The following is an 18,061-nucleotide window of genomic DNA, read 5'->3' as shown; positions in this document are numbered from 1 at the left end:
TAAAAAAATCTGTTTCTAGAAGACCCATTTGAAGACTTTTTTGGAAACCGAAGGGGTCCCCGAGGAAGTAGAAGCCGAGGTGCTGGCTCCTTTTTCTCTGCCTTCAGTGGATTTCCTTCTTTTGGAAGTGGATTTTCTGCTTTTGATACAGGTACTAAAACCTTACATTTGTTTTGTCTTTTAGCTAGTATAGTTTGAAGTTTATATGGGACAGGACAGGTAAATTACTCTTTGTTTGAAATCTGTTTCCTGGTTTGAGGGTGGGTAGTGTAGACAGATTCTTGTGTGAAATTACTGCCTGTAATCCTACCATACCGGATGCCAGGTTTGAGCCCTGTCAGGGTTTATAAAGGCATCTTGTCAAAATAAAGCTATGGCCACTAATTGTGGGTGTGTGGGTATATAGTTACCCATGCATTAAGGTGATCATAGGGTGTGGGCCAAATGTTACATATATTGTTGATTCTCAAAATCTGTATATGAGAAAGCAGGCCATTATTTCCATCTTCAAAAAATTTTTATTGTGTGTATGTTTAGGTACAGACATACCATTGTGTGTGTTTGGAGGCCAGAGAAAAGTCTCTTAAAGGTGGTTTTCTCCTTTAAAATGGGTTCTAAGGTTATCAGGTTTTAATGGCAAGTGTGGGTCCCCCCCATATACACACATTCATTCTCTCTCTCTCTCTCTCTCTCTCTCTCTCTCTCTCTCTCTCTCTCTCTCTCTCCCTCCCCCCCTCCCTCCTTCTCCTTTTTCTCTCCTTTCTCTCAGAACTGGAAAAAGTAGCTAATAGACCTGTAGCCGTGACTGGGTTCGGCCCTGCTGTTTGTTCACTGCCTTGTGCCGACTCCATCCTCAACCCTTGAGCCCCACTCTGTAGATTAGGATGGTCTTGAGACCACAGGACCCACCTGCCTCTTCATCTCACATGCTTGGATTAATTAAAGGCATGTGCCACACCAGGACCTTGACTTCTTTGAGGCAGCTTTAGGGAGAAAGAATAAGAACTACCTGTATTTGTGCATGTTTGTGTGTATGTGGAAGGAGGCATTTGGCAGGGAGCACCAGGCATGGATGGAGATGGAGAGGACTTTGGTTTTCCTCCTGTCATGTGGGTAGAGCACCATTCAGGTACAAACTAATTAAACTCACTTTGTCAGCTCACTTGACTCCCTTTGAGGCTTGGAATTCAGTAATTTTTGTGTGAATCTTAAGGTATGTATGTAGTTTTTAACTGTACTTTTCTGTTTTCTTTATAGGCTTCACTCCATTCGGGTCACTAGGTCATGGGGGTCTCACTTCATTCTCTTCAGCATCATTTGGCGGCAGTGGAATGGGCAACTTCAAATCAATATCGACTTCAACTAAGATAGTTAATGGCAAAAAAATCACTACAAAGAGGTATGGTATTTTTTAAAATTAATTTATACATTTACTTTCAAGGCAATAAACTCCACTAGACCAGGAACTCACCTAGACCAGGTTGGCCTTATATTCACAGAGATCCACCTACCTCTGCTTCCAGTACATTAAATGCTTAGTTAGAGGCTGGAGAGATGGCTCATAGGTTAAGGGCACTGATTGTTCTTTCAAAGGTCCTGAGTTTAATTCCCAGCAATCACATGGTGGCTTACAACCATCTGTGATGGGATCTGGTGCCCTCTTCTGGTGTGTATCTTAGGACAGCTACAGTGGACTCACATAAGTAAAATAAATAAGTCAATTTAAAAAGATGCTTAGTTAGGACCTGGACTTTGATTCTCCTGCCTCCTGAGATTGCAGTTGCAGTTCTGTACTCACAGTTTGCTGACACCATTATTGTGCTGAGGCTTGATGTGCAGGATCGTACCCGTTCTAGGCAAGTTCCTACAAACTGAGCCATGGCACCAGCCTGTTACTGTTATTATCATGATCACCACCATCGTTGTTTTTCACTTAAAGTTTTTATTTATATTTTGAGTCATGGCGGACACAAATGACATCAAACCCTAACCCTACTGCCTATCTGCCTAGTGAAGGTTAACAGGATTAAAGTCATGCATATCACATGTAGCTTAGTGTTTTGTTCTTAGTAGCAGGGTACAGTGGTACAATATTTCATGTTCATGCACAGCTCCAGAGCTGAAGTATCAACTGTGTGCTTAATTTCTAAATCAGCTAAAGCTTTAAAGCTTTTTGCTATCAATATTTGCATAATTTTTTCCTTTTATGCATGCCAGTGTGCATAAAAAGCCATTTGTAATGAGCTTCCCTGGCATTGTCAGTGCCTCTCTGACACACATAGCCACACTTCAGCCCCAGCTGTACTCTTTGTTACTTGTAATAACATCTCCTGTATATAGTTCCTATAATATTTGTGTCCAAACTTAGTTTTTGCAGGATCGGAATTTTAGGAAGAACTCTTGGGCTTATTTTTCACAGGTCTGTTATGTAAATTCTCAAATATTGTAAATTTTATTTTATTTTATTTTTTGTGGTTCTAAGGACTGAACTCATGGCCAAAAAGTTTGTTAGGAAAACTCTTGCTATATATCCCAATTGGACAGAGGTTTCTAAATGGGTCGTTTTTTACAGAATTGTGGAGAACGGTCAAGAAAGAGTAGAAGTTGAAGAAGATGGACAGTTAAAGTCCCTGACGATAAATGGTAAGGAGCACCTGCTACGCTTGGATAACAAGTAATTCACCGCACGCATTTAACAGAAGTGCTAAACCATAACAAGCACCATTTGAGGAATAACAGGAACTTTTTTTTTGAAGATTTCAAACGAACTCGATTTTCTGTATAACTGTACCTAATCTAAAGTATTTATAAAACAGCTCATCGGAGCCCCCATTTGTCAGATTTTTGAGTTTGTTGTTGGGACCACAAAATAGGACCTTTTTTTTGTCTTTAAAATTGTTGTAATCTCTGTATGCACTTTGCTTTAAACAAAACGTGATCTGAGGTGAGCCCTGAGTAGTGCTAGGAAGAGACTGTCTTTAACACCAGCATGGATCTGCTTCCCACTGTGTTGAATTGTGAGTGAGTAGTGTCAGCCTGCTGTGAAGTTAACATTGCCAGAATCTTCTACAGAAATATTTCAATTTTATTTTCAGTATTTAGTGATGAAAGCTATTACTGCATCAATGGTAACACATTTCTGGTTTAGTGTAAATTAAGGATGTTTTCTAGTTGTGCATGGATGCTGGCAACCTCGTCAGTTTGACTATTGTTTAAATATGTAATGTTAAGCTTAGGTTTTAAAAATGCTGGTAATTTGGGTTTTTGTCATTTGCTTAAAAAAAAAAGAAAATAAATGCGAATGTGTTTGGTGCATTCTTTCATGAGTGGGGTCTGCAGCCTTCTTGTGTCTGTGTGATTTTGTGCCTGAGCTTCTAGTGTCACGTCGTTAGTGCTTCCTTCTGTCACTAAGGTGGATTCTGAGTGGAAGCTATAATAGACCTGTCCTCAGTGCATATGGAGAGCATATGCAGACCTGTAACCCATGAGCAACAACTTAGTGTGATTTGTAGGGTGGGCATGGGGGTGGAGGACACGTGTGAACTGTATAGATGATCACGCATCAGGGAGCACTGCCGGGGTTGGATCCAGGGCTTCACATGCGTGCGAGACAGGTAGCTTACTCCTCGTCTGTGTATTTTGAAATACCTTTTAAGCAGAAGCAGCTCACTCTAATCTTAAACTCAAGCTCTTCCTGTCTTCACCTTGAGTACTGGAATTATTAGCATGCTCCACCACAACTCGTTGTTACAGATTTTAGTTTAACAGTTGTTTGACGAAAAGGAAGTGGTCCAGAGGTTTTTATTGAAAAGTATTCTGCCAATTTTTAGGGATATAGTGCATGGAACTTCAGGGTATGATTAAAAAGCCAGTAAACAAATTTCTTTAAGTCTGCAAGACAATCTGTGATTATGACAATCCCAGCTAAAAGTTCAGTTAACTAGGCTAAATTTAGATTTAAAGCCCTGCTCCACCATTTAAGAAGTGAGTAGTGTGTAGATTCTTTGAGTGTTGTAAGGATCCTGACACTCCTGGAATAAGTAATAGCCAATTTACAGATCTTCATAAAGTGAATAAATGGTCTAAAGATAGCAGATGATGAACCACTTGGATATTATGAGGAGTGAGCTGGCTGTGACCCCCATGCATTTGTACAAGGCGGGTACCCAGAAACACTGCAAAGTTTGAACACAGTGGGTTCCCTTTGCTTTGCTTCACAAATAGCTTGTGACCAGAAAGCTCGTTGATAACAGATGATACAGGGACATTCTGGTGTTGCCTAATGAATGATACAGGAATGGAATGGAGTGCTTGACCTCTGTCTTGGTTTTGCACATGTGTGAGCATTCCTGATATGTTGGAGCTTGAAGCATTGGAGATCACACAACACATGCTGGTCCAAAGATGATTGGTGGTGGAGAAGGAGGGCACATGGACCAGCTGTTGTCCTGTTCTTCCGTCCATTGCTGGCTGTGTAGACACACTTGTTCCCAGAAAGCTGAATCCCCAGGTACATGCCACTTTGGGGAAAGTTTGAATTGCTGTGTGGTTGATAGTGCTATTTATTCAGCAGTGACTTGCTAACCTTTGCTACCTTAGTCTTAGGAAATTTGAAGGTTGTGAGGGTGTGCTCAGTTTCTGCACCAGGTCATCCTCTGTAGCGGGCTGCCGTGTGTAGGAGGTATCTATGTTTTGTGAATTCTCTTTGCCTCACTCATTTTCTTCTGTGTCTTCCAACTTGGTTTGAGTTAGTGTAGTGAAGGACTCTTCTTCATAGTGGTTTTCCTTTTTAAAAATTTTTTTCCATTTAAAAATTTTTTTATTAGACACTCTGTATTTATATCTCCAGCCCCACTCACAACTTTTATTATGTACAATAAGCATTAATTAGCACAAGAGCTGGGCAGATAGCTACTTTCTATGTTATTAAAATCTACTTTTCTAGTGATAACCACTGAGTTACTATTATATCTCACGCGGGCTGCACTTTAGCCAGCCCTCATGGCCATGCTTTCTTGACTCTTAACCCATGTCAGCTTTTTCCTCTCTCCACCTTTTCTCTCCTCGTGGTCTCTGATCCTAAGGCCAGGAACACCAGTTTCCACCTATCTCAGTTCTGGCTGTAGGCTGTCTTACTTCAATCGGAAATAGTGTTACTTGGGTCTACTGGGGCAAGCGGGGTTTGGGGGCCCGCACATAGCATTACAGTACATAGCAACAGACCGAGTTTCAGCATGGATATTTTATGTCTGTGCTATGAGTGTGAGTGACTTTGGAAACTCAAAGAGAAGCTAGAGAGTTGTAAATTTCCTGTGGATCTTGGGAATAGATCTGGGTCCTCTAGAAGAGCAAGTATCTGCTGATCTTTCTTTTCAGCCCCAGGATTTGGTTTGGATTATATATTTCTCTCAGTATGCACATATGAGTTCATGTACTCATGCAAGCTCAAGAACATGTCTGATTTCTTAAAGCTGGAGATGGTGGTGAATAGGTTGCTTCGGTTTTGGGAACCAAACATAGGTTGTCTGGGAGAATGCTAAATGCATTCTAAATGTCCAGTCCACTGACAGCATGTGAGTGAGGTCAACCTGTTCTACAGAGTTAGTTGCAGGACAGCCAGGGCTACATAGAAACCTAGACTCAATAAAACAAAAAACAACAAAAAAGTTCTCTCCAGGTTTTAAGGAAATAGATCCTGAGATGTGCCCGCCCCCTGACTTTTTGTAATAGAATATCTCTAATACCCAGAATGAACGGGGAGATAGGTGTCTAGATATGTCTACTGGTGATTCTCTTATTAAATTATTTGAGGTGAGAACATGCACCTGAGGTTGGCTCCATTTTGTGGCCCGGATCCAAATGGTCAACAGCCTGTGCTGCTCTTTGAAACTGCTGCTCCTACCCTACTGTGTGTCAAGTGTTTGATCACACCACTATCATGGGGTGGCCCACCTGCCTCCAGCTTCCCAGTGTTTGGGTGGTCTATGAGGACAGGATATGACTCAGAAGCTGGCTTTGGCATCTGCGTGGCCTTTACAAGATTCACTGCAGCTGTGTCTATGTCTATGGCATTAGTGCTGGTACACTTGGTTTACAAGGTTTCTGGGACTTAAAGGGGGAAAATACTGCAGATAAGCCAGTGATCACAGACAGAGAAGTAGAGAATTCCATTTTGCTTCCATTTCTTGGTGATCAACGCAGTAAAGATTCAAAAAATGCTCTCCAATTTATTTATTTTTGAGGTAGGTTTTCAAGGCTGCCCTGGAACTCTAGAGCCCCAACTCAAAGACATCTACCACCCGAGTGCTGAGGAACAGATTTTTTTAGCTGCTGAGCATTTCTCCAGCTCCAAAAGAATTTAGCTAGTGGCATCTGGTTTATGTCCAGCACCTTTCAGTCCTGTGTCTTTTTACTGGTCAGCATGTGGCCGAGGGAAGTGAAGTCTGGCTCTGCTGCCTTTCACGTGCTCCCCATGAGGTCTGGCCCACAAGAGGCATTCAGGAGTGGCCACAGCTGTGGGGTGTGGGTACTTGCTGTGCTGCACTGTCTTGTAACTACCAGCATTTGGCCCTAGTCATGGGAACAGTTGGTGTTTTTAAGATGCCCATTAGGTTCCAGCCCCACCAGCCTGGGAAATGATTGACTGAGTATCCTTACTCAGGATTATTGATGGGTATGAGCAATGTGGTTTGTGTGCCATAGGGGACAACTTCACATGGAATTGACAGTTGAATTTAGGGCTGCTTGTCTTGGTCTCTTGTGACTCAGTGACTTCAGGATGTCTGTGACACAGCACCCAGAAGAAGCTGGGCACCTTTTATCATCAATTGGTGCTTTTTATAGTTCTTAATCACAGGCAGGCTCAACCCTGGAACTCATTTGTGGAACTCCACTCCTGTCTTAAATTCTGGAGTTCTAAGTGTCACACAGCTCACCAATTATTCCTCATAATTGCTCTATGTATCTCTGATGACAAATATTTTTCATAAAGCTGAGGATGTGACTCAGTAGTACGGTACTTGTCTAGCCTGAGTTAGATATAAAATTACTGTCTTATTTGAAATCAGTGCTTTAGGGATTCCCTGGTCTCTAGGTCTCCTGATAAAATGACTTTTGCCTACTTTTGCGTTTCGTTACTCTTCTCCACTAATGGCAGTTTCCTAAAATGACCCTGTTGTCTGTCCCCTTGTACATAATTTTATCCCTCCCTTGCACCTCCCTTCATTCCACGCTGGCTTTATTCATGCCGCACTTGGTCCCCACTTACACTTACCTTTCTGCTCATGTGTCCTCTCACAACTGTCCCCATTCTATTGTGTTCATTTGAGATGACAGTGCAGAGCTGCCTCTAAGAACAAGTACCCTGTGTCCCAGTGCCTGGCACATGTTTGACCTCAGTGGTGTGGCTGATTTCATCCTGTGAGCAAGCAGGCAATACAGGTGAACTCGTGTCGATGGCATTAATGACTGAGTGAAGTTGATCCTCCTCCTCCTCCTGTGCTTATGTGAAGTCAGTGCTCACATTCAGCTGGTCTCTGGGATCTGAAGTGGTACCACACTCATGTGACAGCTGCTGAGTATTTCTGTCTCAGCTCTGGGTGACCTCAGTGTCTTGGTTCAGAACACTGGCAGATGGAAGGTTTGTTTTTAAAATTTCATTTAATTTGTTCCAAGGCAGATGTTCTCTGATAGTGTTTTGTTCCCTGAGTGGAAAAGAAACATGAGCTATCATAACCTGGGATGTGGCTCAGTGCTTGACTTGCCTTAGGCTCTAGTTTGGATCCCCAGCATCAAAACAACCCCCACTTAAAAAAAAACAAACAAGTGAATGTTGGGCACTGACTGCTCTTCCAGAGGACCTGAGTTCAATTCCCAGCAACCACTTGGTGGCTCACAACATCTATAATGGGATCCAATGATGTGTCTGAAGAGTGACAGTGTACTCACAAACATAAATCTCTTTTAAAAAAAAAAGTGAATGTAAGTGGATGGGTGTGGCACACACCCTTAATCCCAGTACTCAGGAGCCAGAGGCAAGGGGGTCTCTGCCTCTGAGGCTGCCCTGGACTACAGAATGAGTTCCAGGACAGCCAGTGCTACAAAACCAAATCAAACTAAACAACAACAACAAAACCCCACAAAACCAAAACCCAAAATCAACCACCCTCTTCCCCATAAAAACCCCAAAATAAAACCAAAAAAAGGCATTGGGGCAGAAGAGATGGCTCAGAGATCAAGGGCACTGAGTGCCTCTTCTAAGAGGACCCACTTTCAATTCCCAGCACCTACATGGCAGCTTACAATTGTCTTTATCTCTTGAGATCTAATACCTCACACAGACATACATGCATATATAAATAAATAAAGTTAGATAAAAGGCATCAGTGGCTGATGTGGTTTAAAAAAAAAAACCTTTAATTCTATCAGAGTAAGGCGAAAGTCTGAGTTCAAAGCCAGCGTGGTCTATGAAGAGTTCCAGACCCTGCCCTCGTAAGAAAGTAAATAAATAAAAACAAACCATAAGTAAAATAAAAATCATGCTAGCAGATTGGCTAGCAAAAAATCGTGCCTTTTTTGTTTTGTTCCTGTTTTTTGAGACAGTTTTTCTGTATAGCTCTGGTTGCCCTAGGATTCACTGTGTAGACCAGGCTAGCTTTAGACTCAGATCTGCCTGCCTTTGCCTCCTGAGTGCTGGGATTAAAGGTGTGTGCCACCACTACCTGGCTGCAGTAGCTTTAAGATGGATTTGTGTATGTGTTTTGGCTGCATGTATTTCTGTGCACCACATGATGCATAGTGCTCATGAAAGCCAGAATAGGGCAGATGTGGGCGCCCACCTGAATCTCCCAGAAGAGCAAGTGCAGGCCTTTGCCAGCTGTGGGTCACAACCTTTTTTGTGGGATGTGTGTGTGTGTGCGCGCGCGTGTACATACATGCATGTGTGCGGGCGTGCTCAGTTCTTATGTTGTGGTATGCCCCAATGAAATAAAATTATTTTGTTGCTACTTCATAATAGTAAGTTTGCTGTTATAAATGGTAACATAAATATTTGATATGCAGGATATCTGGTATGTAGCTCTTGTGAAGGAGTTGTTTGATTGCACGCCCCCACCCCCGTACCCCTGGGGGTGGGTGGGCCATGACCCATGGGTTGAAAACTGCTAGCTTATGGTGCTCTTTTTATTTTGATAGGTCTTTCTTTTTCTTTATTTTTATTTTTTTTTGCCCCTATGGATATTACAGCATTCAGCTTTGTTTGTAGGTTTTCATAATTAAAAGTTTTTTTGGGGTCCTGGGTATGCAATCCATGATGTCACATTGGTAAATGAGCACTTTCCCCCAGAGCTAGTACTCTCAGCCCTTGCTCTTCCTTTCCAAATTTGACCTTCCTCCCAGCCACCGGCATAGCTCTGAGCTCTGAGCTCTGCCTCCAGGCCTGATTAGGTGTTGAGGGAAAACCGTAGAGCATGGCAGTACCACAAATGATTTTACTTCAGAAGGAAGCCCAAGAGCATGGCCAGGGCACACAGCCACTCTGACCTTGGCCCTGCATTTCTCTTTGTAGTCTTTGCAGGCTGCATGTGAGGGAATGAAGTCCTTTCTGTGGTAGGTGCTACCTTCTGGGTTCTGTGAACTCTTGACTGGCTGCTCTGTGATGAGGTGGTGTGTGTGTACGTACACCTGTCCAGCTCTGTTAAGAGGGTGCTGTGAAGCCTGTGGTTGGAGCCAATCAGCTCACTGTAAATGAGGAGTGATGTGCTGCTTTGGGCCAGGATATGAAGATGGCAGGGATGGTCCTCATTTATCTGCCAACTTCTCAGAGCTCCACATTAATGAGTAAGGTGTTGGAGCCTAGGAGCTTGCCATCATTTTGAACGTGGTGGTATAATAGCTTTCTGTAGCTTTGTGGGTTTCCACCATAACAGGACAGAGAAAGTCATCAGAACTATAAGATAACATCCCCTGTAAAAGGCAATTTCCATGGCTGTTGTCAGACTGGCCATGCTCCTGGACCTGTAGAGCACTTGTATTCCTCCTCATAGGCAGCCGTGAAGACAGAACAGGATTCAGGACAGGAGCTCATCATACAGATAGAGTGTGAAAGTCACTTCGTGGTACTTGAGAACAATTGGTGTGCTGGGAGAACTTTGGAGCTTGTAAGCACATCTGTTTGGTCTGGATCTAGGTGCGTGTGCTGAGGTGTTAGTAGCCCAACCCAGTGTCTTCCTTCCACATGGGAATCGGGCTTGGTAATAACCCAGACAACAGTGGTCATGCTGTGCCTTAGAGGCAGGCAGCAGTTGCTAAGTGGATAAGCTTCACAGGTCTCATCACAGCAGCCAGTTCGTTATTTTGAGGTGCTGGCTGACAGCCACTGCTTACTATGTTGTGAGGACAGCAGGCTGGGAGGAGTGCTTGCGTTAACATGGCGAGTCACCCCTTTCAGAGCGTGCTTAGTGAGAATGCCCAAGGAGAGAACCGACCTAACATCTGCTGATTTTTTTTTTCCTTCACTTGAATTTGTGGGACCCTGTGTCCCCATGCTCTTCACTACTGGCAGAGAATTTCCTAGTGGGGATTTTCAGGAAAGCCCTGAGAGCTGGGTGGCATTCTGAGCAGGAAGGTGGCAACCCTGAGAGTGTTTGCTTGGCTGCCATAGGCCATCAAGAAGTATTGTCTTTGTGCTTTGAGTCCTGAGCATCTGGTTTGCTAGTTACCTGTCAGGAGAGTGAGGACCAGGTTCTGGAAGGATAGTCAGGTACAATGTCTAGTCTGTCTAGACGGTTTCTGCTAGTCTCCCCCCCCCCCCCTTTTCTAAGAGCTTAGTTCTTTCTAAAATTATTACATTTATTTGAGTGTGTGTGCACTTGCCTGTCCTCATGCTCTCACATGTCCATGTGCTTGTGCACATAAGTGCAGATCAGAGGACAACTTGAGAATTGCTTCTCTCCCATGAGGGTCCTGTCCTGGGGTCAAGTTCAAGTTATCAGGCTTAGCTTATCTGAAAAACATCTTTGCTCTCTGAACCACTTTGCTATTTGCCCAGTCCTAAGGTAAAAAGCCAGCCAGCTTACTCTTGGACTCTTTGCACATTTAGTTGTTTAACTCATCAACAGGTAAGCACAGAACTCTTTGAAGGTGCTCTGAAGTCAGGTACACTGTATTTCCAGGCTGGGGAATGTAGGGAGTGCAAGAGCAGAGAACCTTGTGGTGACTGGCTTCCTGCTAGAAATGTCCCAGCCAAGCTGTGAAAGCCAGAGTGTGGGGAACTTGCCCCACAAAGGTAGGTGGTGAGTGTGTAACACCGCTCTGCCGAGGTCCAGGGCCTATAAGCATCTGTTAGGACATTTGTTTTCCTGCTGGGGCTGTACCTTGTGGGGTGCATCTAGGTGGAGCCTGTGGATCCAGCAGGACCTTTGGGAAGGGTGCTCCTGAAGCAGAATGTGGGGTGCACCCTGTCTCCCCCTGTGGCTGGATGGGAACTTGGTTCTGGATAGACCTGAGGATATCCGTTATTATACTGAGGTAAGTGAGAAGGGGAGCAAGAGGCTGCTGTCTGGAGGCTAAGCAGTGTCCCCAAAATAAAGGTTTGGCAGCAGTTGTGTGGGGTGTCACACATGAAAAAACAACATATGGTTTCCTTCCCAACTTACAATTGGGCAACCCTACCTTTGTCCTCAGCACTCCTTCCTTCCCCTCCCCTACTGTGATGAAATATGGGGGTTGTGATAACATCAAATTATGTAGTCCCAGGCTGGCTGAGAATGGTTTTGTTTAATTTTCTCTTTGAGATGGGTTTTTCTGTGTAACAAGCCTTGTCTGTCCTGGACTCTTATATGACTAGAGTGGCCTTGAACTCGTAGAGATCCACCTGCCTCTGCCTCCTGAGTGCTGGGATTAAAGGCATGTGCCACCACTGCCCAGCCTGTTTGATTTTTGATGAGGTCTTGCTATGCAGTCCAGAGTGGCCTCCAGTGCACTGTCAGCGCTGGAGTGACTGACTGGCCATCTGTGGGACATGCCAGGGAAAGTTGACAATACCCCCAAGGCATCAGGTGAACACCTACATTATCTTCCCACATGCCATCATTTACCATTCAGATTCTGAACCCTGTCACCATGAGTCATCATTACCACCTGAGTTGTCAGGAAGTGTGTCCAGTGTGCTGATCAGCAGAGGTTGGTTTCAGAAACCCCCATGGCTCCTACCTTAAGTGTGCCTTTCCTCAGCAGTCTTTGAATATAGTGTTTCAGCCTGGTGCCTGAACATGGGGTGCATGGTAGTTTCCTTTCCATGGCCCCCCAGATCTCAGGTTTTGTTCTTGTTCATACATGTTTGCTGAGCTTGCAAAGCTTGCCCATGCCACATTTGCCCTCAGCCCAGTGCAGGAAGCGTGTGGCTTCTCAGGATCCCCAGGCTCTGGCAGAGCATGTAGGATGGGTGAGAAAAAATGGAGTGGAAACCGTGGCACCTCCAGACAGGCTGTAGCTGCTGGCTTACCTTTGCACATGGCTGCTTAAATGGGGGCAGCATGGAATGTGTAAGGCTTCTGATTCACTGAGTGCCAGTAAATAGCCTTGGTGAAGCCCACAAGGTCGTGCTCTGGTGACCATGTAGCCCAGGTATACCCTTTACCCAGTTGTTCCCTCCCTCCCTCCCTCCCTCCCTCCCTTACTTGTGTTTTCAGGCAGGGTTTCACGGTGTAGCTGTGACTAAAGGAGTGCCACCATCTCCCAGCTGCATTACCCTCTTAGGATTCTGGGAGCTTCTGTTGTTACCTACCAGAGTTCACAGGTCTGGCTCCTGCAGAACCTGGGTCCATGGGAGCTGTCCAGATGAAGACTTTTTAAAATACCACATTACCCTGAGCAGGTGCCTCTGGGCTCTTGCAGGTCTGGCCGAGTTGACACATAGGTGGCAATGGGTGGCTGGCTGCAGGGCAAAGCTTTATTCTGGTGAGCTGAGTGTCACAGTAGAGTCACTGCCTCCAGTTTTATGCCTGATATAAATGATAAATAACAGCACTGTTCCTCAGTTACAGGGAGGGGAAGTTAACCCTTTAAGTGTAGCTTTCTTGTTTTATTTTCAGTATTTATCTAGTGTGTAAAACCTTGTTTCTGTTTTACCAAAGATAAACCAGCCTTCTGAATGATGGCGGGCAGAGTGTTGGCTGGGAAATTTTGGGAGAGTCTGGGGCCTGGCTGTACCCCATAGGGATGGTGGTGGAGTGAGTGCCTCTTAAACCACGTTATGCTTGTGCAGAGATGATGTTTCCTTCGTTGCTGGCCTATGAACATGCTCTCTGCAGGGCTGAATTGTTGGGTTGGCAAGAATCATGTTAAATAGTATCTGCCAGGCCTGTGCCTTGGTTGTTCTGCTGAGACGCTGGATGATGGTAATACAGCAGAAAGAGAGTTGATTTCTCTGGGGTTGTTTTCTTTCCCACCGTGGGAGGAGAATGTTCAGGTCCAGTGGTGCCGAATGGATGGTTTCTGCTTTTATAAATGTACGGCGGCTCCAGAGATGGAGCCATCTTTTGGGAAAGAAGGTGTGTGAAGCCTTTTGCTCCCAAGGGAGGGCTGAGGCTCACAGCTCTCCCTGGTGTGCTGTGCTTTCAGGTGTGGCCGACGAGAACGCCCTTGCAGAAGAATGCCAGCGGAGAGGCCAGCACACACCAGCTCTGGCCCCTGACCCGGCCCAAGCACCAGTCCGGGTCCCCTCCCAGGCCCGGCCCCCAGCCCCAGCCCCAGCCCCAGCCCCGACTCCGGCCCCTTCTATCAGCACCCGCCCACAGAAGCCTCCCAGGCCTGCCTCAGCGGCCAAACTTGTGTCTAAAAGCAACTGGGAAGATGAAGAGCAGGACAGGCAGCCGGTTCCTGGCAACTGTGACGCCCCTGTGACCTCAGCAGGTGTGCAGAAGGGAGCTGGTGTGGAGCACCCCCAGAATGTTTTGCCCCCAAATACAGGTCAGCGAGCACAGAAGTCAGGCCTATGTTGCTGCATTCTGACCTGAGTGGGCATGGGGTAGGTGCCAGGCCTGCTGAGAAGGGACAGAGAGGATACTTGTGTCCGTCCAGCTCACCTCTCCAGCTGCTCTGTGTATGGCCTAGCTGCGTGGCTCACGGCCAACCCCATGATTAAAGCAGGGGTCCCAGTATCTGATGTGTATGGAGTATATTGTCTGGGTTAGGTTTACTGCTAGGGAATTGTGAGGTGCTGCTTCTGCCCCTAATGGTTCTGGTTTATACCTTGACCCTAGAGCTTAGAATCTGTCACTTAGCCTGACTTGCTCCAAGGCCACTTGCACACTTACTAGCTTCACTCTCCAGACAGAAAGCCCCAGCCGTGTTCCCAGGAGAGTTCCCTCAGGTGAGCCATGGGTGAAGGTGGAACCTGACTCCTCTGTGCACCCACCATCCAGCGCCACCCTCAGATGCTTATACATCTCCAGTACTCCTCAGAACATTCTAGATGGTCAGCATGCACACATAGAACTTTCCCAGTCAGGCTCCCAGCTCTGTAGTAGTGTAGTTTTGTTGCCTAGAAGTGAGACATGTTTGTGCCTGTGGACATACAACGCTCCAGGCCAAACGGCAGAGATGTGGCTTGGTGGTCTGTCATGTTGTGTTGCAAAGTGCTCCAAGCAGGAAACAGGGCAAAGGTCTCTTTCTTTGCTTTTGAGAAGTTTGTATTAAAGTGGAGCCCTCAGACCCACTCCCACCCCACCCCTGGTTCTCCTCAGAGGAGAATGAAGCAGGTGACCTATAGGGTTCTAAAGTAGAAGCAAGCATACTACTGGCATCACTAGAGTTTTGGGTAGCCAGCATAGCTGCCTTGCTGTGGAGAGTTGCCAGCAGAAACAGATGGGTGCCTGAGCTCTGTGCAGCTGAGTGGCAGATGCTTGCCTGACTGCACTGGGGGGCTTCATGTGCCTCTGGCTGTGGTCACCTCCCATGAGCACTGTCCCAGTGCTGAGTGAGCCCAAGAGGGTTGGAAAGGGTGGTAAGAAAAACAACAGAGCAGCCTTGTAGATTTTGGCAACCTCCCTCCACTCGTGTTGTGTTGTGAAGGTGCTGTAGCCTGGCCTGTGAGGTGCCATGCCATGTCATTAATGTGGTTTTTAGAAGGTGTGTAGGGACAGGCCTGACCCGGTGTGTTTATAGGTGCGTAGGCCTCCTGCAGCAGATCTGGACAAGAAGTGTGGCAGCCGCACATGGCCATGCCTCTAAAGCCACCAGCCCAGGCTGATTGGAGACAGTAGAGTTTAGTAGGAAGAACAGCAAAGTGCTTTCACTGTGTTCTGTCAGTGCAGATCCAGACTGTGTGTGCGAGTGTGTGCTCGGGTGTGTAGTGGTGCGCCTGTGGATCCCAGTAGGAATCTTGTGTGAGGCTGGGAAAGCTGTAGGCGAGGTGGTCTCGCTGTGTCCTCTGAGTCTGGAGTCAGAAGCACTGCCTGTGTGGCCCTGGGTGTAGATGCACCTCCTCTGCTATGTCCCTTTACTCCCATGATTTAAGTCATGGAGCCATACTTTCCTATAGGAAAAAAAAATGTAACCCTTCACTTACCTCTGTCTCAGAGGTGATGACCCATTTTGAAGTGGGGTTCTCCAAACTGCCATCTGAGTTCCACAAGGGTTTGGCTTAATTAAGTGAAAACAGAGGCTGTTGGGAGGGAAATTAGAAACAGCAACCACACAAAAGTGGTTTCTGGTTTCCACAACAAAACCATGACCTGGGCAGCGTAGCTCCCTCTGTATTGCAAGCTCCTGTCCTCTGGCGAACACGGAAGGCTTCGCAAAGTCTGGCCCTCTGCTGTTGGGATCAGGGGGACCAAGTCCAGACCTTAAAATTTTGAGAGCCACTGTTGAAGAACTAAGATGTCCTGGGCCAGGCGTCCCACACTTTACCCAGTGCAGCCTTCAGGGGCTTTGCCTTTATTATTGGTTTTGGTTAGATTTATAAGTCTCGGGCAAGTTTTCCTAAAAATTCTCACAAGGAAAAATATGGTGCAAGCCATCCCAGTTGCAGCTCCCAGTGGCTGTCAGCCCTGGAGCTGCTGGGTACAGCCTAGGTGCAGCCTGGCTGGTTGGTATCAGCAAGTGGAGAGTCCTAAATGAAAGAAATTCTCACTGAGGTATCTTCCTAGAAAAGGATTTACTATGCAGATCAAGCCACCTGGGGTTGTTAGGAGTTTCATGGACTGTGCTCAGCCAGAATAGTCCAAACTGCTGGTGAGGAGGTGAGAACTAATGATTTGCTGGTTGTGTGTTCATATGTGTGTGTGCATGCGTGTTTGTGTGTGTGTACATACACATAAAGGTGTGTGAGTGTGCGTGTTGTAGATTGTCCACATGCTTGGTAAGCTCTGTATTGCTAAGCTATGGGTTTAGGATATGTAGGCTCCCCCTCCCTCTCTCTTTTTTTTTGCAGGCTATTCTGTGGCCTTGAAAGTTTGTTCTGCAGAGGACAAGCTGCATTTTAGAAAGGGGATTAATGACATTTTGCATTTGTTTGTGGATTCCACACACTACACAGTCATTAAAAATAGAAATTATTCAACATGAGAGGAGTCATGAATGAAAGAGTGAACATTTCCTTCCTTCCTGCTGAACTTGGCTCTACCTAGTTGTGCTGTGGAGTGTGGCCATCTTCACAGAGCATGGCTTGCAATTCTTAGAGCTAGAGCCTGCATCTAATCCTGCTGCTGGCCTCTCCCTGCCCCCAACTAATTCACGTGTGTTGAGGTTTTGGTGGATCTCACCATGGGAATTTTGAGGCATCTGTGTGCATGTTCTAGAAGTTGGGGTTTTGAGATCTCTTTTTGCGGGTCTTGTTCAACACCAGGCCCACATTCCACCTACTCCATGTGGCCAGGGTCTGAGCTTCTGCAAGCCTGAAGGCAAAGCCTTTCATTTCTAACATTGCCAGTGTCCAGAGCTGAACCTCTGTCAGTCTTACCGTGGTTGGTAAGGGCATGTATCTGTTAGCTTTAGTGACAGAAAAAATAGAGGCTTTCTTTCGAGGTAGAAAATGGGGCTGCCAGAGAGACTGTACTTTCCATTCCAGAAGGCAGCTGTGGAGGGTGTCTGATTGACTTGGCTGCATAGGTGACGGCAGGTTGTACACTGCAGGTAGTGCCTTGGCAGGGCCTCAGAGGAGCCTGCTCCACAGAGCTAGTTCTATGGCTGGACTGCAGGGTAAATGTAGGGTGCTTGCTCTTGGTGGCACACTTCTCTGTGTAGTGGTGACGTTCTGGGAGCAATATGGAAAGTCTTTAACACGATATTCCAGACAGATTCTGTTTTCTTTTTGATGTGGACACCGTGAGTGACTGTCCTGTTGCTTTCTTTGACCATGGGGAAGTGTCTAGTGAGTGACCCACCTCATGGGGATGCAGTTGCTGGTATGCAGTGTTTCACAAGCCATGTTTCCTTAGGACTAAAAGAAGGTGCCAAGAGGAAGAAGCAGAAGCAGAAAGAGGACTCGAAGAAGAAGAAGTCGACCAAAGGGAACCACTAGGCTGGACTTGGCGGCAGCCACAGCAGCCGCTCTCGTGTGTGTTGCGCACGCTCACAGCAGCGGCATCCTTTAAGTGCCGCCCAGGGTCATGCCGCTTAGCAGGATTATGGACGTGTGCCCACATATCGGTAGGATCAGGGGTGTTGGAGATGGAGGTGACAATCCCGGGTGACCTGTATAAGCTTGTGACACAGTCTCAGCCTTGTAACTCTGCTTTTCCCCAACACTAAATCCTTAGCGTTTTCCTCGAGTTCTAAGGGTTTGCCTTATTCTTTTCAGCAGCCCAAGCCCTGAGGTATTTGTAGTTGCAGGAGTCCATAGTGTCCCTAGGGAGTTGGGTATGTGTTTGTGATAGACTGCCCCCTGGCGGCGGTGCAGTGCGCAGTTTTAAGTACAGCGGAATTTACAGGTGAAGTAAGCTGTGCCTTGAGCCGTGGGTGTCAGGATGTTTTGATTCAGGGTACTCTAGCAACACAGGCCGTCAGGACCCACTTCAGATGTAGAGTCTTTCCTTATTTATTGTTTAACCTTTAATCTTCT

The 18,061-nt window shown here is 46.1% G+C and overlaps 1 protein-coding gene across 3 annotated transcripts in view; it reads left to right on the top strand.

Annotated features, from left to right (window-relative positions):
* Positions 1-17,674, top strand: part of DNAJB6 (DnaJ heat shock protein family (Hsp40) member B6) — a 44,187-nt gene extending 26,513 nt beyond the window's left edge. Inside the window, exons 6-10 of one of the 3 annotated variants that reach the window (XM_080936379.1) lie at positions 20-151; positions 1,258-1,399; positions 2,573-2,643; positions 13,621-13,968; positions 17,439-17,674. In XM_080936379.1, the coding sequence (XP_080792505.1) occupies positions 20-151; positions 1,258-1,399; positions 2,573-2,643; positions 13,621-13,968; positions 17,439-17,521 (776 nt within the window). In that variant the 3' untranslated portion in view covers positions 17,522-17,674. The remainder of the gene's footprint in view (positions 1-19; positions 152-1,257; positions 1,400-2,572; positions 2,644-13,620; positions 13,969-17,438) is intronic. The other 2 variants (XM_080936380.1, XM_080936381.1) reach the window with 2 other exon arrangements.
* The last annotated feature ends 387 nt before the right edge of the window (positions 17,675-18,061 follow it).

Source organism: Micromys minutus (assembly GCF_963924665.1).
Source record: "Micromys minutus genome assembly, chromosome: 23".
Taxonomy (NCBI): domain Eukaryota; kingdom Metazoa; phylum Chordata; class Mammalia; order Rodentia; family Muridae; genus Micromys; species Micromys minutus.
Note: the sequence above shows the minus strand (reverse complement) of the source record. Positions and strands in the feature narration are given on the sequence as shown.